The 22,387-nt window shown below is 51.4% G+C and overlaps 1 protein-coding gene across 2 annotated transcripts; it reads left to right on the forward strand.

The window, feature by feature from the left end:
- On the forward strand, positions 1 to 16,108 carry NT5M (5',3'-nucleotidase, mitochondrial). Of its 2 annotated transcripts, none has more exons than XM_065908482.1 (5): positions 1 to 61; positions 3,179 to 3,909; positions 6,573 to 6,673; positions 11,300 to 11,360; positions 12,538 to 13,127. In XM_065908482.1, the coding sequence occupies exons 2-5, from the start codon at positions 3,652 to 3,654 to the stop codon at positions 12,739 to 12,741; spliced, it is 624 nt and encodes a 207-aa protein (XP_065764554.1). In that variant the 5' UTR covers positions 1 to 61; positions 3,179 to 3,651; the 3' UTR covers positions 12,742 to 13,127. The 2 variants fall into 2 exon arrangements, with proteins under 2 accessions (XP_065764554.1, XP_065764552.1); XM_065908480.1 differs by lacking the exon at positions 1 to 61 and adding an exon at positions 15,516 to 16,108 and having other exon boundaries at positions 3,187 to 3,909; positions 12,538 to 12,652.
- Positions 16,109 to 22,387: the final 6,279 nt, after the last annotated feature.

Raw genomic sequence — 22,387 nt, forward strand, 5'->3', positions numbered from 1 at the left:
ACCTGGACCCGGCTACGGTTTCCATGGAACCGGTTCTGCGGATGCCCGCGCCGGAAAGCAGGTTTTTTTCCCTTCCGTCTTCATTCTGTGCACACGTGAAGTCGCTCCCTGGATTTAACAGGGATGGTGGGCAAAGGAAGGAACTGAATGCCTAGTTCAGTCGTTCTATCGTGTCCGACTCTTTGCGAGCCTACGGACTGTGTAGCCCGCCAGGCTCCTCTGTCCATGGCATTTCCCAGGCAAGAATATTGAAGTGGGTAGCCATTTCCTTCTCCAGGGGATCTTCCCCACCCAGGGAACTCGCCTGTCTTAATCTCAACCTCTTCCCTGAGGCTTTTCCAGCCAGGAAGGCAACCTGCCTTCAAGTCCCTTTTCTACCACTTAGCTCCACGACTCTCGGCAAGTTCCTTGGCTGTCCGCTGCCTTGTTTCCCCATCTGTAAAATTCTCACGATAAACTACGTAAAACACTTATGGCTGGAGAGGGATGATGTGAGATGGGGCTGCAAGATAAACAGGGGCCATGTCAAGTAAGCCGTGTTAAAGCGACAGGATTTTTCCCTGAGAAGATTGGGGAGCCATGGAGGGTTTCAAGTAAGCGAGTGGCATGAATCAGACTTGCACTTGGAAAAAGACTGGCTTCACGTGGATAACCTCAGAGAGTCATTTAAGAAGCTATTGCAGTAGTCAGTTCACATGAAATATAATAGTAATAATTGTATGTTGATATAGCGATAGAAGTAAATGGATGTATTTGTATATATGAATGTATAGATGATGACGTGTATGGATGAATGACTTTAATGCTTATACTCTAGGATGGAGACGTCCCTGTATGCTCTATGGCCATATTTGGTCCTCAAACAGAGGACAGATATTTTGAATTATAAGATACATTTCCATGGATATACATGGATTTTAATAAAAGCCAGCAGTTTCGAGAGAAGTTAAGCACTACTATAACTCAAAATAGCCACAGCTACTGGGTGCTGCAGTCCATGGGGTCGCAAAGAGTCGCACATGATTGAGTGACCGAACTGAATTGGACTAGTCATACTTCAGTTGTTTTTTTTTTGCCTATTTAGTGGGATCTCTTCTCAAAGTGTGATCCCCAGCCAAGAGCAGCAGCAGCACCTGGGAACTTTTTTAAGATTTATTTATTTGGCCGTGTCAGGTCTTCCTTGTGCCATGTGGGATCTTTCCTTGTGGCCCGTAGACTCTCTGGGGCTTCCCAGATGGTGCTAGTGATAAAGAACCTGCCTGCCAGTGCAGGAGACCTAAAAGACACAAGTTCAATCCCTAGGTCGGGAAGATCTGTTGGAGGAGAGCACAGCAACCCACTCCAGTATTCTTGCCTGGAGAATCCCATGGACAGAGGAGCCTGGTGGGCTACAGTCCATAGGGTCACACAGGCCCAGACACAACCAAAGTGGCTGAGCAGGCATGCATGCACAGACTCTCTGGTTGTGGCACAGTAGTTTTGGTGCGTTGACTTAGTTGCTCTGTGGCACTTGGGATCTTAGTTCCCTGACCAGGGTTCCATCTCTTGTCTCCCGAATTGCAAGGTAATTCTTAACCAGTGGACTACCAGCTAAGTCCCACCTGGGAACTTCTGGGATTCCACTTTAGATTTACTACATCAGAAACTCTTGCTACAGGTAACCATGATGCACACTGAAGTCTGAGAAGGCCTGGATGCAGTAAAGAGGAGCCAAAAATAAAATCACACTCATTTCAGTACTGCTAAGAGACATCCCACCCTTCTTTCTTCCTCTCAAGAGTGAAAATGAAAGAGACATGGTTACAGGGATAACCTTGAATATATTTTCCCTTTTTCTTTAAAGGCTAGTCATGTATAAAACCCGGCAATTAAATAAGACACACCTTACAACAAACAGCCACAGAAGTGAGTGGAGATGCCACATTCAATCATCTGTTTTCTCATTAAAAAAAAAAAAGAGATTTTATTATTTACTTTTGGTTGTGCTGGGTCTTTGTTGCTGCAGGAGGGCTTTCTCCAGGTGCCGCAAGGTGGGGCTACTCTTTGTCTTGGTGCTCAGGCTTCTCATTGCAGGGGCTTCTCTTGTTGCGGAGCATGGGCTCTAGAGCACAGGCACAGTAGTTGCGGTGCATGGGCTTAACTGTTCGGCGGCCTGTGAGATCTTCCTGGACCAGGGATGGAACCTGTGTCACCTGCACTGGCAGGCAGATTCCCATCCACTGTACCACCAGGGAAGCTCTGTCTTTCATTCTTTGAAAACACACTTACTTTGTCTCTGTGTCCAACCCTGTGCCAGATGCAGGGACAGGGCTGCATATATCTGTGATCTAAACAGAAAGTTCTTGCTGACATGAAGTTCTGGTTGAAGAGTAAGACACTAAGCAAGCAAATGAAATACTTTCAGAGAGTTAGCACATGTTATGAAGAAAATAAAACACGGTGATGGGGTAGAGGAAGGTCAAGAAAGGCTTCCAAGTTCAGAAGGTTGAGAAAGAGCTGGGGGACTTCCCTGGTGGTCTAGCAGCTAAGAATTTGCCTTGCAATGCAGGGGACACTGGTTTGATCCCTGGTTGGGGAACTAAGGTCCCACATGACCCAGAGCAACTAAAACTGAGCATGGCAACTGCTAAGCTCGGAAGTTCCAGAGCTGGTATGCCACAAAAAAAGATCCCACGAGATGCATCCAAGATTCTGGGGTGCCACAACTAAGACCCAAGGCAGTCACACAAATACAATAAATAAAAAAGAGATCTTGGGCAGAGAGTTTCAGAGCGAGGAATAAATGTATGCCAAAGTCTTAAGACCCAGATACGTTTGGTGTTTCTGGGATAGAGAAAATGCTAGTGTGGCTAGAATGTTAATGAGAAGGATCCTGGTGTGTCTGTTGAATATTGCTTGTCTATAACAATAGTAACTGTCTCTTTTTCAACCAGAGTGACAATAAAAGATTTTAAATGTCTCCTCCCAAAACCCACTTACAACAGGGTACATAACAGTATTCATTTATGGATTCATTTGAAAGTCGCCAGTTTTATTAAGGCTTTGTGTCTGTTCTGGCAGCTTTCCCCAGCTAGTCACTGTAAAGCAGGGGGCGCATCACCCTGTTCTGGTTCCCTCCCTTAAATTCTTCTGCCTGTGTACTTGGCTTATTTGCCTCCTGTTCATCTCCCCTTCTAAGATGTAAGTTCCAAGATAGCAGGACCTCGTCCATATGCTCCACTGAGAGACGCTCTAGGGGCTCAGTAAACGTCTCTGCGACACAGGCCTGCTCCATCCTCGCTGTGGCAGTTGGAGGAGGGAGCCCAGGAGCAGAATCCCAGGAGAAGGTGCCAGTGGAGATCCAGGGACTGCGGACGCCCCGGGGACAGCCCAGCGACCCGGACTATCCTCCAGGCCACGCCCCTTGGGCCCGCCTCGGTCGGCGCGGGTCCCTTTAAGGGCGGCGAAACCGCAGCCTCGCTCTGGAGCCGGAGCTTGCGCGCTCTTGCCCCCCGCGCCCCCCGCCCGTACCCCGCGCGCCCCGGGCGCCGCGCGCGTCCGTGCGCTCCCCGCACCCGGCGCGCCCCGCGCCCCGCGCCCGGCCCCCAGGCCCGCAGTGTCTTCTCCCGCGGTCATGGCCCCGGTGCCCGCGGCGAGCGCCCGCCTGGGGCCATGATCCGGCTGCGCGGTTGGTGCTCGCGGAGGCCCCGCGGCGCGGCGGGGCCGGCAGGGCGGCGCTGGGCGTCGGGTGGGCCTGCTGGCCGCGCCCTGCGAGTGCTGGTGGACATGGACGGCGTGCTGGCCGACTTCGAGGGCGGCTTCCTCAGGAAGTTCCGCGCGCGCTTCCCCGACCAGCCCTTCATCGCGCTGGAGGACCGGCGCGGCTTCTGGGTGTCGGAGCAGTACGGCCGCCTGCAGCCCGGGCTGAGCGTGAGCATCCCCGCCCCGGGCGCGCGTGCCCCTGGGGCTCGCCTCCCGTAGCACCGAGTCCTGGGGGGCCACGCTGTTGGCTGTCATCAAGGGTTTCTCAAAATTCAGGAGTACATAAAGCGTAATATATCCAACTCTCCATCTTCAATTGACTTTAATTTTGGGTGTACTCGGCCTCTAGTCACATTCCTGTTTCTTCCTCCTCGTGGATTTGATGAGCATCTTTAGCATCCATTCTTTTCACCCTTTTACAGCAAAGCGTGGCTCCCAGTAGAATTAGGCCCAGAGAGGTTGTGAGCCTTTCTGGACATCACAGCACACAGGGAGTCAGTGTCACGGTGGGTTTGGATCTACTCCTTGGCTTATCCACTGGCCTTGCCAGCCCCCCTGAGCACCTGGGCTCTGACAGGCTCCCTCCCACCGTTCTCTACTCTGAGTCCATGGTATATGGAGAGGAGATACCAGGCTCACTCCCAGACAGATGGCTTGGCTTGTACATTTAAACTGCTTGGTGACAGAAGCCAGATTTTGCCCTGGACCAACCTAGAGGCCTAGTGTCTTCTGCTGTCCCTCAGCGGGCCTTCTGAGGTGGCTGCCAGGAGGGCTGATATGATTTGAGAGCCTGTTCTGTAACCCAGCTAGTCTGCATCCCCTCCTCTCTGAGGCAGGCTTGATTTTCTCCCTTGTGGAAGGGGCAGCCAGGATCCAACGGTCCTTCTGTGTGCCAAGGTCATCCAGTCCTGTCCTCTGTCCTCCCCCAACAAATGCCAGTTCTGTGACTCACGAGCAGCATCTTGACAGAATTCTGGTTTGTGGAGGGGCCAGTGTTCCAAAGGAAATCAAGTGCCCCTTCTCTTCACGAACACCAGGCGCTTCAGAAGGTGACCTTCCCCCAAGCCTGGGGTGCTGACTCCTCCCAGTCCTGATACCCAGTTAAAAACGCCCTAGTCACTTTGCAGGCTCTGACATCCTCCTCCCCCCTGGGTGTGTTCATTCACAGAGGGCGCTCAGCAGTGCAGTCACAGTACCTCTTTCCTCCCAGGACCACCTTACCATGTGGAAGGGAAGCCCACCCCCAGCTCTCAGGCCAGTGGCTCTTCCAGTCCCTTGCTCCCATGTGCAGACTCTGGCTCTGAGGGGATGATTTGCTGGTTTCCAAGGCCTGGGAGCAGAGCTCCAGGGGCACCAACGAGGGCTATTCCGAGAGCTTGCTGTGCATTTCAGCTCCTGGGAACCTTGCAGGCAACGGGGCTTTGATAGAGGCATATGTGACCTGATCTCCAGCACCGCTCACAGCAGGACCTCCCTGGGTCTCCCCTGGCACAACTGGTCCAGTGTCTGCCTGAAAAGCACCCAGTCAGGCACCCAGCTTACACACGGAGGCATCCATGGTTTACAAAACATGGGTCTGTCTGTATTTCCTTTGATCTTCACAAAGGGGTAAGCAGGGCAGAGGAAGGCTTAGCTCATTGTAACTGACTTAGAATCTTTCACTGTTGAACAGTTGAACTGATCCCAGAGAGAGGAAATGCCTTGACCAGGGTTTCAGAGCAGGTTGGGGGTAGGGAGGGAAGCTGGGGCATTGGTCAGAGGTGAAGTGGTTAGCCCCAGGTCACACCACCAGGGCCAGCACTTCTGACTCCTCCTCGAGCCTGCTTTCCACCAGTCACACTGGCACCACATCCCTTTGAGTCAGAAGACCTAAGTTCAACTTCTGAACTTGAAAAAAATTTTCAAGTGGCTTTGAAAAAAGCCTGTGAAGCCCAGCTGCCTCATTTGTATCCTGGGGATGGCAGTTCTTGCCCCTTGAGGGATATGAGAGTCAGACATAGTGTATGTTAGCAATAAGCACTGGTTTGCTTAAATCCATTGAGTTAACCTCCGACCTGTGTGACCTCCGTGTGCTCACTGTGGGGGCAGCACTTGTTCTGGGATGGGGGGCTTCTGACCTGAGAGGGGATCTGTTTCTTGCTTCTTAGAGGCTGGGGTTTGTCACTTTCCTCTTGGCCTGGCCCTGGAAGGAAGTGGCATACTGCAGACTTGAATTTGGCCAGCAGCATAAGGTGGGCACTCCTTGCCAGGTGGTTGGAAGCCACCATTTTGCTGTGTGACATTAAGTCGGTCTTGTCCCCATTCTGAGCCTTGGTTTTCTCACATGTGAAATGAGTGTCTGCATTTGGGACTTTTAAGCTTTAAAACAGCAGAATACTTTTTTTAAAAAAAAACTGTTTATTGACATCCCAACACATAGCACAGATAAGGAGCTGCTCTGCTGGTGTTGAGCAGAGCTCACCTTCTGCCCATGCCCCCATTCCATGGGGATCTGAAAGGCCTGAGCTTCTCCAGCTACTGAACGTGAATGAGGGCTTCAGCATCAAGGCAGGACCCGACCCGCCCTCGCGACCTCCAGGGTGCCCTGGCCCTTAGACAGGCAAGGACGTGGTTCCTGAAGGCCAGCCTTCCCGCCCTCTGACTCCTGTGAGGCCGCCAGCAAAGCCAGCTTCTGAACCCTGTAGCTGGCCCCTGCTGGATCCTTGCAGAAGCTGGGCCCCTCCTGGAGCACATGCCCACTCCACCCACCTGCCTTCGGGAAAACTGTCCTCGGGTGTGGGGCTCAGGGTGCTGAGGACCCCGAGCGTCACCTGCTTTTTTTTCCCCCTCAGGAGAAGGCCATCAGCATCTGGGAGTCTGAGAACTTCTTCTTTGACCTCGAACCTCTCCCAGGGGCTGTGGAAGCCGTGAAACAGATGGCCAACCTGGAGAGGTAAGTCTGTCCCGACCCAGGGTCCACACCTCTTCCCGCGTGCCCTCTGCCTGTCTTCCTCCCACTCGCCCTGCACCCTGCGTGAGCTGGCTTGTTCAGTCCTCCAGGGCCTCTCTGCAGGCTAAGATGCTTCCATTTAGTAACTTGGGAGAATGTGGAGTCTAGTTTGATACGCTTCGCTGGGTGTCCTGGGTTCATTTATTCAGCAAATCCCTGAGAACCAACTGTTAGACTCATTTCCTGCTACCCTGGAGCTTACAGTCCAGCCGGGGAGCAGGCCGTGAGCAGAGCATCAGTCGGGAAGACTGTGATAACACAGGGCAATGTGTGTGAAGGGGTGCAATGGGGACCTGGCAGAGATGGGGAGGAGGTGGCAGCAGGAGGAGGGGGAGACATCCACCTGACTCTGTGAGCTGAAGCCCCCCCTGCACCTGGAACCAGTGCCCACTGCAATCCAGTAACACAGTGTTCCTCCTCTGAGAGCTTAAAAAACAGTTGTCTTACTGACATGTAATTCACGCAGCCCACACCCAGTGGTTTTTAGCAGAGTCACAGAGGTGTTCATCCATCACCATCATCAGCTTCACAGCCTATCAGCTCCCCATTCCCCCCCAGAGAAACCCTGGACCATCCACAGTCGCCCTCCCCACACTGCCCATGGCAACCACAGTAGGCCTTCTGTCCCTGAATTTGCCTCTTCTGGACGTTTCATATACATTTCTTATGGTATCTGGCCTTCTGTGGCCACTTCCCCTTTCCCTCAGCATGTTTCCAGGTTTATCTGTGTCCCAGGGTGAATCAGCATTTTGTCTCATTTCACTGCCAAGTGGCTGTCAGTCCTGTGGCCTCGCCATGTTCTGTCCATCTGTTCATTAACTGGTAGACCTTGGGGTGTTTCTTCTTTTTAAATATGGAGACTAACACTGCTGTGAACATTCACCTACACGTCTTTGTGATCGCTTGTTTTTGTTCTGTTAGGTATGTACCCAGGAGTGGAACTGCCGGGTCATGGACTGAATCCAAACTGTTTTCAGCTACATGTTTTATGTTCCCACTAGTAACATTGGAGGGATCCAACTCCTCCTCCCAACCCTGGCTGTAGTCTTTTTTTTGTTGTTGTTGTTATTTATTTGGCTGCACCAGGTCTTAGTTGCAGCATGTGGGGATCTAGTTCCCTGACTAGGGATTGAACCTTAGGCCCCCTGCATTGGGAGGGTGGAGTCTTACCCACTGGACCACCAGGGAAGTCTCTTTTTAAAAAAATATATTTATTTTATTTAGCTGTGGTCTTTTTTATTTTAGCCATCCTAGTGGGTGTGATGTGGTGTCTCACTGTGGTTTTAATCTGCATTTCTCTGAAGACAAATGCTATGCAGCTTCTTTTGGTGTGCATATCAGCTGTCTCTCCTTTTAGGATAAATGTTTATTCAGATCTTTTGCTAACTTTTTTTCAATTGGGTTATTTGTCATTTTTGTTATTGTTAACTCTTAAGAGCTCTTTATATATTCTGGGTAACAAGTCCCTTGTGAGATATATGACTTGCAGATACAGTTTCTTATTCTATGATTATTGTTTTACTTTCTTGCTGGTGTCCTTTGGAACCCAAAGTTTTTATTTTTATGTAGTTAATTTTGTCTCTTATTTTCTTTTGCTGTTTGTGTTTTTATTGCCATCTCTAAGGATCCTCTGCCTAACCCAAGGTCACAAAGATTTGCTTCTGTGTTTTCCTCTAAGAGTTGTATAGGTTTAGCTCTTATGTTTAGTTTGTATGATTCATTTTGAGTTAATTTTTTTCATGTGGTGCAAGGTCCTACTTCCTTCTTTTTCATGTGGGAAATCCAGTTGTCCCAGAGTCATTTGTTGGAAAGACCCTTCTTTTCCTCCTTGGAATGGTCTTGGCTTCCTTGTCAAAAGTCAATTGCGCATAAATGTTAGGATTTCTTTCTAGGCTTGCAAAACTTTTATTGGTCACAGATTTGCTTGAATTTAGTAGTCACAATGACAAATCAAATATTTGATGTGATTTGGCCTTGGTTGTGCCATGTAACTGGCCTTCCCAGGTGGTGGTGGTGGTAAAGAACACACCTGCCGGTTCAGGAGACATAAGAGACGTGGGCTCAACCCCTGTGTTGAGGAGATTCCCTGGAGGAGGACACAGCATCCCTCTCCAGTGTTTTTCCCTGGAGTATCCTGGGGACAGAGGAACCTGGCAAGCTACAGTCCATAGGGTCGCACAGAGTTGGACATGACTGAAGCAACTTAGCACGTATGCACATGCCATGTAACTGCCTTTGAACTTCATCAGCTTTCAAGGTTCTCACATGATAAGTAGACATCAGAGAAGCACAAAACACTTTGTTTGTGTTGACTTGTACGCTGGTTTGGTTGATAATTTATCTTTAGTCTTGAATCCAGGCCCTCTGAGCAGTATATTCTATTCTAGTCTATGATTTGAACTTGATTTACACTGGAGTGGTGTGATACAACTTCTTCTTAGGATATTCTTTATTCTTTTGCTTTTTCTGTAGCAAAAACCCAGAGAGGCAGAGAGCGTGTAAAAAGCTTTTGCACCAAAGCCTTTTTTTTCCCCAGCTGTTTTGGGTCTTGGTTGTATCATGTGGGATCTTTGGTCACAGTACGTGGACTCTCTAGTTGTGGTGTGCAGACTTAGTTGCTCTGCAGCATGTGGGATCTTCGTTCCCCAACCAGGGTTTAAACATGTGTCCCCTGCATTGCACGGAGATTCTTAAGCACTGGACCCCCAGGGGAGTCCCATATAAGGCTTTTAAAAGCTCTGTTCTTGTCTGGACTACACTCACCAGCTGTGGTCTGGGGAGCTGAGTTGCATGTGGTTAAGGCTCAGTGTGAACCAGAGTGAGTCCACTTCTCCAGAATCAAACCCATAGCACGTTTCTAAACTCTCTGCGACTCGATCTCTTCATCTGTAAAATGCGCACAGTGTAAGCATTACCTGCCACTGTTACTACTCGATAGAATTTTATAGGTGAGCAGGAAGAAGAGTGTGCTTTGACCAAAGCAGCATAGGGAACGTGTATGAGAGGTTTCTTTCCATGGTGGGGTGGGTTCCCAGAACTTGTTAGTTTGCAGATGTGTTTGAGGATTCTTTAGGGGGTGGCAGAGGAGGCATGTGGGTTCTGGAGCTTTTTCTCAGCTGCTCTATTTTGCAGAAATTCCAGCCTGTGACGTGCGTTGGCCCTTTAATTCTACTCTGGATCTTAGCTGGGTAGACAATTCTGATGATCAGTCTGTCCCCAAAGTTTGCACGGAGAGAGGGGTTGAGTCATAACCAAGTGGATAGCCTTGTGTCTAACGCTTTGTGTTGGAGGTTGCCCAGGAGGGGCTCATTCAGGTGCAGATGCTTCTCCAAGAAGGCGACATCTGACCCTAGACCTGCAGGGTCGAAGTGAATATTGGGGTGCAGAATGGGCAGGGGTACAGGCGCCGGGAGGGGAAGGGCTTTGCAGACTTGGTAACAAAGGAGACCAAGGTTTCAACAAGTGTGGAGCAGGAACGATGTGGGGCACATGGTTGAAGAGAGAAAGGTGTCATCTCACTTAGGTTTTACAACCACGGGCTCAGGCGCTGAGTTTGGCATTTCTCCAAAGAAGAGCTCCAGATGGCAACTAAGCATGTGAAGTTTGCCTCAGCGTTATTCGTCCTTAGGGAAATGAGTCACAACCACAGCGTGAAGCCCACGGAACGACTATGACAAGAAAGACGAATGTAGCCAAGGATGGAGGGAGCTTGGAGTCCTTGTTGCCTATGGTGGGATGGAAACATCCGGCTGCTGCCTCAGCAGCCGTGTCCCGGGGGCATGCAGCCGGCTGTAACCCAGCAGTCACACCGAGAGAAATGGAGGTGCAGATCCACCAGGCCCTGAGCACGGGCGTCCCCAGCAGCTCGATGTTCGGGGGAAGTAGCCGCGCCCTCCATCCTGGTAGCATGTGCGTCACCACGACTCACTGGGCACGAAAGAGGCCTGAAGTTCCAGTGCTCTTGAAAACATGACCCCAAAGGACAAGACCACGTGCTGTGGGGTTCCTGTAACGAAATGTCCGGAACAGGCAACTCCACAGGACACAGCAGGAGAGACCCAGGGCTGCAGTCTGACTGAGACCTCTTGGGACTGCTTTGCAGAGACAAGGAGCCGGGACCCAGTCTCCCACGGGTGCGACCCCGAGGGGCAGGGGACCCACTGGCACTGTTGGTGGGTGCTGGGTCTGGGGTTGTAGGAGGCGCTAGCGCAGCACAGACCTCAGTGGTCCCTGAGGGCCCAGGAAGACCAGCCTTGACCCAGACTCTGGCTTGCAGGATTCTTGGCTCTGTGCTGAGCGGGGCCCAGTGTCCCTGATAACTGGTTCTGTCCTGTAAAGCCTCCCTGGCTGGATGCTGCTCACCTTCCCCAGTAGTTCCTGCCACATCTGGGGTGGTGGCTCCTCACCTCTGCGTGGCTGGCTGCATGGGGGCTGCCATGTGGTTTGCAGGCCCCGGGCTGGTGTCCCATGTGGTGGCCGGGGCCGTGGTGGGGGGGTGGGGGCAGGTGTGGGCCCAGGCTGGGGGGCTGTGGGTACACAGCCTCACCTGCCTGCTTGCTCTCTCCCCAGCACTGACGTCTTCATTTGCACGAGCCCCATCAAGATGTACAAGTACTGTCCCTTCGAGAAGGTGAGACACCTGCCGCGGGGCCTCTGCTCACCTTGCCTGCATCCTGGGGAAGGGCTGGGACCCTCCCCTCCAGCCTGCCCGGGGGTCTGGGCTGGGGCCTCCTCCCAAATGTTAAAAAAAAAGAAGCAAGGAAATTCTGTCAACAAGATGTTTCTCTGACTTTCCTTGATTTTTCAAAATCTCTTTGATTAGCCATTACTTTAGCAATAAAAAAGTAAGTACATTTGTCATTCAGGAAACAGTTACCCTGCTACAACACTGGGCATCTGGGGCTTAAAAATGCCTCTCTCTGCTCTCAGGAGCTGAGGACAGTGCAGCAGGAAGATAGACAGGTGTCCCAGGCTCTGTGGTCCAGGAGGGAGGAAGCCCAGAAGCCCAGGCTGGCTCCCTGGGGAAAGGAGGAACTGGGAGGACCAGTTGTGAGTGGTGGAACAGCTGAGCAAAGGCCAAGAGACCTGGGGGAGGGCAGGGGCAGAAGCGGGAGGGGGAGGGAGAGGCTGAAAGGCAGGGCCTTTACAGAACCAGTGGTCGGGGCTTCAAGCAACAGGCACCCCAAGGCCTCTGAAAGGTTTTTAAGCAAAGCCAGGCCTGGGGTGTCCGAGTCCTGGCCGGGTGCATGGTCCAGATGTCAGCTTGTTCTCATAGACCCAGTTTGGCAAGGAGATAGCCTTGCAAAGCCATTTTGTGGACCTGATGGCACCCAGTTATTCTGGGATGTTCGTGTTACTTTGTGACCATGGGGGGCTTTAAGAGAAGTAGGCTGTGTGGTCTTTTGTGTGGGGTCCCCCATCTGCTGGGGAAGGTCACTAGGAGCAGGGTGTCTGGGGAGCCCCCAGACACGCCCGTACCCCGGACTCTGGCACCGCACACCCATTCCCACTGTGGGTCCAGTTCTCATGTGGCCTCCAGACCAAAGCTTGGGGATAGCTGGAAGGCAGGTGGTCAGAGCTTCTGGAAGGGACGATGTACCTAAGGGTTGCATCCCGTTTCCTTGAGCTGGAGCCTTGCAGGGTGCATGGGGTACCTGAACTGGGCTGGGGTATCTGGTCAGAGCCGCGGTACTGCCACTTCACAGCTGTGGACTGGGGTGGCCCTGTGGTCCCCTGCGCATGGGTAGTCTCCCTGGCGGTGCCCTGGCTTCACAGCACCACCTCCCCTTGGCCCGCTCTCGTTCCAGTATGCCTGGGTGGAGAAGCACTTCGGCCCTGACTTCCTGGAGCAGATCGTGCTGACCAGAGACAAGACCGTGGTCTCCGCTGACCTCCTCATAGATGACCGGGTGGACATCACAGGCAAGTGGCCTGAAGTGGGGGAAGGGCAGGCAGGGGGGCCCCAATCCAAGTGTCCATCCCCCAGCCCCATAGTCATCAGATCTGTGTGAGGTGTCTTGTCCAGCATTGAACCTCAAGCTGTGCCTCCTCCCTTTCAGGGAGACAAGCTTCTTTCCCATATGCACCCCCAGGGAGTCAGGGGGAGCACTCCAGCCCAGGGCTAATGCACTGGGCAGCCTTGATCCAGTCACTGTACACCCTGAAGCCTTGCCTTCCTGTCAAATGAGGGCCAGACTCTGGCTTCCAAACATTTCTTTTTAGCAACAGAATCCTTTCTTTTTTCCTCAAAAGTAATTTGGACTGAATCTAATATGTAAACCAGGAAAGCAAAACCTAATTTCTGTAGTTGAAGGTGGTTTGGGAGCTGTATTTTTCCCTTTTGCTTATGGGTGTCCCCCTCCCCCCAAAATAAACAAACCTTGAATTTGCTTATCATGGCGAGGGGAAATGATTGGTTCATCAAACTGAAAAGCTGGGGTGGGAGGGCTTCAGTTCAGTTCAGTTCAATCCAGTCACTCAGTAGTGTCCAACTCTTTGCAACCCCATGGACTGCAGCACGCCAGGCTTCCCTGTCCATCGCCAACTCCCAGATCTTGCTCAAACTCAAGTTGGTGATGCCTTCCAACCACTTCATCCTCTATCGTCCCCTTTTCCTCCTGCCCTCAATCTTTCCCAGCATCAGGGTCTTTTCCAGTGAGTCAGTTCTTCACATCAGGTGACCAATGTATTGGAGCTTCAGCTTCAGCATCAGTCCTTCCAATAAACATTCAAGATGGATTTCCTTTAGGATTGACTGGTTGGATTTCCTTGCAGTCCACGGTACTCTAAAGAGTCTTCTCCAACACCACAGTTCAAAAGCATCAATTCTTTGGCGCTCAACTTTCTTTATGATCCAATTCTCATATCCATACATGACTCCTGGAAAACCATAGCTTTGACTAGACTGACCTTTGCTGGTAAAGTAATGTCTCTTGCTTTTTAATATGCGTCTAGGTTTGTCATATCTTTTCTTCAGGGAGCAAGCATCTTTAATTTCATGGCTGCAGCCACCATCTGCAGTGATTTTGGAACCCAAGAAAATAGTCTGTCACTGTTTCCATTGTTTCCCCATCCATTTGCCATTAAGTGATGGGACCAGATGCCATGATCTTTGTTTTCTGAATGTTGAGTTTTAAGCCAGCTTTTTCACTCTCCTCTTTCACTTTTATCAAGAGACTATTTGGTTCCTCTTTGATTTCTGCCATAAGGGTGCTGTCATCTGCATATTTGAGGTTATTGATATTTCTCCCAGAAATCTTGATTCCAGCTCATGCTTCATCCAGCCTGGCATTTCACATGATGTACTCTGCATATAAGTTAAATAAGCAGGGTGACAGTATACAGTCTTGACATACTCCTTTCTCAATTTGGAACCAGTCCGTTGTTCCATGTCCAGTTCTAACTGTTGCTTCTTGACCTGCATACGGATTTTTCAGGAGGCAGTTAAGATAATCTGGTATTCTCATCTCTTTAAGAGTTTTCCACAGTTTGTTGTGATTCACACAGTCAAATGCTTTAGTGTAGTCAATGAAGCAGAAGTAGATGTTTTTCTGGGATTTTCTTGCTTTTCCTGTGGTCAAAGGGATGTTGACAATTTGATCTCTGGTTCCTCTGCCTTTTCTAAATCCAGCTTGAACATTTGGAAGTTCATAGTTCATGTACTGTTGAAGCCTGGCTTGGAGAATTTTGAGCATTGCTTTGCTAACATGTGAGATGAGTGCAATTGTGTGGTAGTTTGAACATTCTTTGGGATTGGAATGAAAACTGACTTTTTCCAGTCCTGTGGCCATTGCTGAGTTTTCCAAATTTGCTGCCATATTGAGTGAAGCACTTTCACAGCATCATCTTTTAGGATTTGAAATGGCTCAGCTGGACTTTCATCACCTCCACTAGCTTTGATCATAGTGATGCTTCCTAAGGCCCACTTGACTTCACACTCCAGGATGTCTGGCTCTAGGTGAGTGATCACAACGTCATGGTTATCTGGGTCATTAAGATCTTTTTTGTATAGTTCTTCTGTGTATTCTGGCCACCTCTTCTTAGTATCTTCTGCTTCTGTCCTTTATTGTGCCCATCTTTGCATGAAATGTTCCCTTGGTATCTCACATTTTCTTGAAGAGATCTCTAGTCTTTCCCATTCTATTGTTTTCTTCTATTTCTTGGCATTGATCACTTAGGAAGACTTTCTTATCTCTTCCTGCTATTCTTTGAAACTCTGCATTCAGATGGATATATCTTTCCTTTTCTCCTTTACCTTTTGCTTCTCTTCTTTTCTCAGCTATTTGTAAGGCCTCCTCAGACAACCGTTTTGCTTTTTTACATTTCTTCTTCTTGGAAGGGCTTCAGGCGTGGCTGAATCTAGGAGCTCAGACAACATTCGGTTTCTTTATCTCCTGGTTCTGCCTGCATGCTTTGGCAGATGCTCCCCTGCTGGTGGTCGTCAGCAGTTTCGGGGTTAAATCCTATTCTCTTGGACACCTCAGTGGGAAAATTTGAAACATTCTTTCCCTGATGACTTTTGGAACTGACTGGGAAAACATCCTCATCTCTACCCCCATCAGCGTCCAGAAAGTGGAATCCACACGAGGGACTTGAAGCTTGAGGGACTTATGGGGCCCATGGTCAGCAGCTGGTGACAAAGCTGGCCTGGGCATGGGGGCAGGTCAGGCGGGCATCTCGAGGGCCAGCCTCCAATGAGCACCTGCGATGGGGTCCTTGTCCAGCGGGCTGGTGTGACCCCCCTGGGGCTCCTGCCGCGGGCCTGAGGTGCTGCTCTCTCCCCCAGGGGCTGAGCCGAACCCCAGCTGGGAGCACGTCCTGTTCACAGCCTGTCACAACCGCCACACACAGCTGCAGCCCTCCATCCGCAGGCTGCACTCGTGGGCAGATGACTGGAGGGCGATTCTGGACAGCAAGCGGCCCCACTGAGCTGGGCTGAGCCTGGCCGGGCCCCCCACGGACCTCAGTGCAGGGCGGGCCAAGGGGCCTGGACAGGACACTGGGCGCCCAGGCCAGCCTCAGGCCTCTGGTCTGGGAGAAGCTGGGGCATTGTTTGGTGGGGCAGTCCTCCCCTCCCTCAGGGAAGCCCCCTCCCTGCCGGCAGCTACCTGGTCTGAGGACGATGCAGGAGCAGATGGTTGAGCGGCCCCTCTGAACCTCAGCCCCTGCCGCCTGCCGGACACCCAGTGGGGTCTCCCCAAGGGACCCGCTTGGATCCAGCAACATGGTGCGAGCTCCAGATCATGCTGGCCTCATGCAGGGGGTCTCACAGCCCAGCCTCTGATTGGCTGGAGGGCTTGGCCCCCACTCCAACCTGGGGGTTTGCAAGCTTGGGGGTTCACTGGAGGCATGAACAATAAATGCTGTTCTTAGTCCCCACCCCAAGGTCCTCTGCGTCTGGTCCCTGGGTGTCCAGCTGGGAGCTGAGAGGTGAGAGGCGGGTGGGAGGCACAGCTTGGCAGGTTTGCCTTGCCATGGACTGCATGGGGTCAGGGATGACAGGCCCTGACGTGGTGAAGGTGGCCATACTGGCGGCCGTGATGTCTCCAAGTGGGAAGCAGCCCCTTACGAAGAAGCCCCCTGCCTGCGCTTTCTCATCTACTGCTGTCTTCCCCACAGCTGCCCTCCAGGAACCCCCTGCTTGCCCCTCAGGCTCCCAGCCTAGGTCAGCCAGGAGGAAGGATAGGAAAGCGGCAGGTGGGTCCCGACCAGGAGGGTACTGGGGCTCCATCATGTGATCTCAGAATGCCTCAGCTCCTTGGAGAGTGGAGACTGACCCCTTGAAAACATTGTAGATATACTGGGCTCAAGATGTAGAGCCCCTGGGAGGAGCAGAAGCTCCAGGTTTGGGCAGAAAGACTCAGGGTGTTTCTCCACTTTCTGGGTCAATTTCCCCATTGGGACCCATCCCAGTGTCACCGCATCCTGCGCACTGATGAGTCCTTTATGTAGCCTCATAACCCCTCCCGCAGCTTGCAAGCACTTTACATGGGGTTGTGGGGCGCAGGAGGGATACCAGAGGTCAGCAGAGGATAAGATGGTTGGATGGTATCACCAACTCAATGGACATGAGTTTGGGCAAACCCTGGGAGATAGGGACAGGGAATCCTGGTGTGCTGCAGTCCATGAGGCCACCAGGAGTCTGACATGACTGACTGACTGAACAACAACAGATAGTGAAAAATGAACATGAACCCGCATGGCTGAGTTTTAGTGTGTTTACACCTTTGGTCTTGCCCACAACCATCCCAGGAGTCCAGGGCTCAGAGACGTTCCAGGTGAGCCCAGGCCACCCAGCGAACAGGGCTGAGGCAAGCTCAGCCCCCCAGAGGCCTCAGGGGAGAGGCCGCGGGAGGGGGCAGGAAGTGGGAGCCAGGAGGGTAGGGCCTGGTTTTGCCACCAACTTGCTGGGACCTGGACCAAGCCACATGTCTCTGAGCCTCTTCGAGGGTTGGTCAGCCCCCATAAGAAAGGGTTGCAGAAAACAGGGACATTTATTCCACAGCGTTGCTGCTTGGTGGAGGAAATGGACTTGCTTAGTGACACAAGGTGGGGGGAGGTTCGGTGACCAGAGCCCCAGTGGCTGGAGCCCTTGTGGCCAGAGCCCTGGCATCCAGAACAGTGGACTTGGAAGGCTCTGACAGGAACCCGGGGCACTGGTCCTGACTTGGCCACCTGGTGGCAGCACAGCCTGTTGAAATGGACGCAGGTGTGTGCGCGCTTGTGCGTGTGCACGTGGTGATGGGGAGCCAGTGATTACTGGGGTACAGGCAACCTTGGGGAAGGAGGAGAAGGAAGGACTCCTAAGCCCACTTCTGGGCTCCTGGAGTAGCGGCCCCCACCCGTCCCCCTGGCCCCCGTGGACAAGCTTGGACCCTGTGTGTCCACTGAGCTGAGGGCTGTGTCCAGCCTGGCTGGCCAGTAGAAAACCTATCTCAGCCAGAAGCCTCAAACACCCATCATGCTCATGACCCCCGAGTGGCTGAGACATCACCCTGCCGCTGCATCAGGCGTGTGTGCAGGTCCCGGGCACCTTGGCCTGTGCCTGACACCCCCCCCCCCAGATGCCCTGCACCCCCCAGACGCTCCATGCCCCCAGACTTCCCTCACCCCCAGACGCCCCTCACACCCCAGATGCCCTGCGCCCCCCAGTTCCTGGGGTGTATCACTCCTGTGTCTCATGTCCATTTTCCACTTAGAAGGTTTTCTGCACACAGCTGCCCCCTGACCTAGTGGGGAGTCAGGTCACTGTCTCCCCAGCGCTGTGCCCAAGGGAACGAGGGGCCCCAGCAGCCGCATTTGCAGGCTTTTGTTCAGAGCTGCTCTGTCCTGGGGGCCGGGCCTCAGAGGGGAGGGGGCAGGCCTACAGGCTCACACACCTGCTTGCCTTAAAGGACTGGGCCATGCTGGGACGAATGATAGAAATGCTTAAGGATAGAAATTCGTAGAAACGGGAACCAATCACCTCCCCAGCCAACACCTTGGCCTTGTTGGCAATTTTGGTGAAATAAAAAAATCATTGATTTGGTTGTGCAGTGCTGGGTTGGACCCACAGGTTGGGGCCTAAAGAGGCTGGAAGTGATGAAGGTTCTTATCGTGAGAGACATGGGTCCAAAGGATCGCTGCTCGTGAGGCTGCCTCCCTACCCGACCCTCCTTCTGGAAGTTCGCAGGTGGTGTCCTCCGGTGCGGGAGCTGCAGTTCACACATATGGACACCGGATGGCGCCAGAGAACCAGCACTGGCTGCTCTCACCTCAGGCCGGAGGGAGCCAGGCACTCGGATCAGACCTGCCTGGACCCATCGTCCTGGTTCTGAAAACCCCTGTGGGCAGGGCCTAGGCTGTGCACAGACGGGACTCCGGCTGCTGACGGCTGAGTGGACAGTACCTGAAAGCAGAGGGCTTGGAGCGGTTTGAACCCCGGGGATAGACCAGGAGGTAGACTGCGGTCCAGGTGGGTCCAGCTGGGAGACCTCAAGTGTCCCTCCCTGTTCTGGAGGCTTCTGTGGTAGCAGCCTCGCCTCCTGGCTACCCCCCTTCACGGGCTCCATACGAACCAGAGGTGCAAGCAGGAGCCCTCAGATGTGTTTACAGGTGGACATATTCCTTCCGGGGTGAGGCACCCAGGGGTCTGGCCCAGGGACCAACTGGGGGGCATGACTGCTCTGATTGGAGCTGAGGGTTTTTCCATGCCCCCACGACCCAGGAGTCCTGGACCCTGGTGGCATCGGAGCCCCTGACCTCAGACTTAAACAGGGGCTGCCAGGCTGTGGCTCTGTCCTCCTCGGACCTCCTCGGCACTAACTGCCTGGACTCAGATGCTGGGGGGTGGGAGTACCCACTAAGTGAGTGGAAAGAGTTAGGAGCAGGGGGAGGGCCGGGCACAAGCCAAGTTGTCCATCTTAACCACACGGTTGAGTAAGATAAGTTCATTTTAATTTTGTGAAATCTGAAGGTGTGAATGTGGAGCCCGAGTTCGGTCCAAATGCCAAAGGTTGTGCCCTTCCCACCACCCACAGCTGCTGCTTGGGGCCGGGATGGGAGAAAGGAGCCCCAAGTGTGGATGACTCGCACTGAAACCCCACCGCCTGCCATGGTCCCAGGCCCCAGCCATGTGCGACAACTTTCCCCTCCAGGAAGTGAACCTGAGACTATGAGGGAACACCTTAAATGTGGGCGCCAGTGGGGCCTGAGGGAAGGAGGGAGCCTGGGGGGGGTTGGGGGCTCGAGGGGTCCAGCTCCTCATAGGACACCTCAGTGGGAGCCACCAGGTAAGCTGAGCCCTCTTCCTCATCACCCCCAACCCCCACACACACCTGGGCCAAGCAGAGAAGACAGGCATCTGTGTTTTGGGGGTTGAGTGTGGGAGCCAGGCTAAAGGGATGGGCAGGGCCTCAGGGGTGGGGAGCCCCCAGCCCAGCACATCGGGCATTGTTTAGGGGTGACTCTGCTCTTGCACATGTGGGAGGGCTGTGTGGCTGGGGTGAACCTCAGGTACCAACAGTTGTCGGACATCTGAACAAGGGAACGATACCCAAGGAACAGGTATGATGAAAACTAGAACTTGGAGCAGGAATACTCAATAGCCTTAGGCAGAGAGCCTTAGTCTTACACTGTGCCCTCAAAAAGGCCAACTAGAGTGTTTGGAAAATTAAATCTGGTCATTGGAGAAACTTGATAAATGGGCTGGATGGGTTAGTGGACGCAGCTGAAGAGCAAGTAGATGCGTTGGATGATTAAGCTGAGGACTCGCAGCATGAAAGGATGAGGGACGAAGGTGTAGATGCAAAGGACAGAGTTCATTTTTTGGTCCAAAAGGAGACAAAGATGCAGGAGGGAACTTCCCAAAGCTGAGAATGTCCTGGAACTCAGATTGAAAGAGGCCACAAGGGCCAGGCAGGATGAATCTACCACTGGACAGGGGTTGATGTTTTATTAGAGCCTAAATATTTCCAAACAGAAACCAGACAACTTGTAAGAGAACGTAACAAATGCTAGAAACAAGAAAAAAAGGTAGTAATTATCTCCAAATCCTGAGGGAAAATAATTGCACACTCAGAGTTCTATACCCAGCTGAATGTAAGAATGAAAACACTTCCTAATGACATGGGAGGTCTCAGATCATATGGCATCAGAAACAATTCCTTTTTGAAAGAATACTACTAATTGATGTTCTCTGGCAAGAAGAAAAACTAATCCAGGAAATGGAATATAAGAAACAATGATGAGTCGAGAATGATAAAAATTTGCTAAGTCTAAAAACGTGTTGGCTGCTTAAGGATTAGTAACAATTTGGGGCTAAAATTATAGATGTTATGAAAAGAGGTAGTTTATGGGACAGAGGAAAGCATGCCAAAGCTCTTGTCGAGGAGCAGATTCAGAATAAGTACAGTACTGGTACAGTAAGGTTAAGTGTGTGAGTGAAAGTGTTAAGGGAGATGTCCATAAAATAGAGTGTATAACTTATAAACTATTAGAAGGAAACACTGAAATGGGGAAAATGAAATAAATTCAACAATACTAGAATGCATGAAAGACAAAGCACAGGAAATAGAAAACAAAAGTGACACTAGAAAAAAAAGGTGACACTAGGAATAAGATCAAATATTTCAGCAATTGCAATAAACGTGTATGTATGTTGTGTATGCTCAGTTTGTCTGACTCTGCGACCCCATGGACTGGAGCCTGCCAGGCTCCTCTGTCCATGGAATTTTCCAGGCAAGAATACTGGAGTGGGTTGCCATTTGCTTCTCCACGAGATCTTCCGGACTCAGGGATCAAACCCACATTTCATTATGTCTGCTGCATGCAGGTGGATTCTTTACCAATGGGTTAAATATGCCTATTCAGGAAAAACATCTCCAGAGATAAAAAACAAAATCCCGTCTTCAAGAAACATGTATAAATGACAATGACCCATGACAGTTTCATAGCAGAAGGGAAAATACCTTCTTAAAAAAGTCCTAACCAAAGGAAATAGATGAGTGCACATCAGAATCAGACAAAACAGAAACCAAAGGAAGAATACTTTAAAAGGGACGAAATTAGATTCATTCAAGGCTGCAAGAAGCAATCTGCCAGCAAAATAAAGGTTATGGAATGTTGTTTCCCTAACAGCATAGTTTCAATATGTTTAAAATAAAAACTCACATAAAGAGAAATGGTCAGTTGCAGTTAGGGATAGGTTTTAGTACTTTTCCCACAGAAACTGACAGGTCAGAGAGGCATGACTAGGAATATATGTACATAAGCAGTCCAAAGAGACATTGCATTGTTTTCAAATGTACGTGGATGGACTGGTCATAAAAACAAAATGTTGCCAAAGGAAGGATGAAGCTGTGGAGCCCTATTATAAGGTCACATACCAAAAACCTCTGGCAAAAACCTCACTACCAAGCCCCATAGCAACTGTTGCCATGAGTCTCCAGATCTAAGCCAGCCAGTTCCCGTGTATTAGGTAAAATACCCACTGTGTTACCCACCCTATCAGTTGAGTTCACTCAGTCGTGTCCAACTCTTTGCGACCCCATGGACTGCAGCATGCCAGGCTTCCCTGTCCATCACCAGCTCCCGGAGCTTGCTCAAACTCATGTCCATCGAGTCGGTGATGTCATCCAACCATTTCATCCTCTGCATTCCCCTTCTCTTCCTGCCTTCAGCCTTTCCCAGCTTCAGGGACTTTTCCAATGAGTCAGTTCTTCGCATCAGGTGGACAAAGTATTGGACCTTCAGTTTCAACTTCAGTCCTTCCAATGAATATTCAGGACTGATTTCCTTTAGGATTGACTGGTTGGATCTCCTTACGGTCCAAGGGACCCACCCTATAGCATCCTAATAATCACCTAATGCCACCCCTCCAGCAGGAATTTACTCTATCTTGAGGCTATAAAAATTGACTGCTAGCCTGCAGAAGAGTTTGGCTCTCCCTTGAGCCAGCCGGCTCTTCTAACAGTCCCTCCCACCTGCGCTTCCAAGTGGCTCAGTGTAAAGAATCTGCCTGCTGATACTAGAGACACAGGTTCAATCTCTGGCTCAGAAAGATCCACTGGAGAAGGGAATGGCAATCCATTCCAATATTCTTGCCTGGAGAATGCCTGGTGGGCTACAGTGCATGGGGTCGCAGTGAGTTGGACACAACTGAGCATACACAGACACACA

Source organism: Muntiacus reevesi, chromosome 18 (genome assembly GCF_963930625.1).
Source record: "Muntiacus reevesi chromosome 18, mMunRee1.1, whole genome shotgun sequence".
Lineage (NCBI taxonomy): Eukaryota > Metazoa > Chordata > Mammalia > Artiodactyla > Cervidae > Muntiacus > Muntiacus reevesi.

What these genes read in the sequence shown, in the direction of transcription:
- NT5M (XM_065908480.1), top strand. Translation starts at nt 3,652, where the DNA reads ATGATCCGGCTGCGCGGTTGGTGCTCGCGGAGGCCCCGCGGCGCGGCG. An exon ending in GCCTGCAGCCCGGGCTGAGC is followed by an intron (nt 3,910 to 6,572) that starts GTGAGCATCCCC and finishes TTTCCCCCTCAG; the next exon opens with GAGAAGGCCATCAGCATCTG. An exon ending in TGACCGGGTGGACATCACAG is followed by an intron (nt 12,653 to 15,515) that starts GCAAGTGGCCTG and finishes TCTCTCCCCCAG; the next exon opens with GGGCTGAGCCGAACCCCAGC.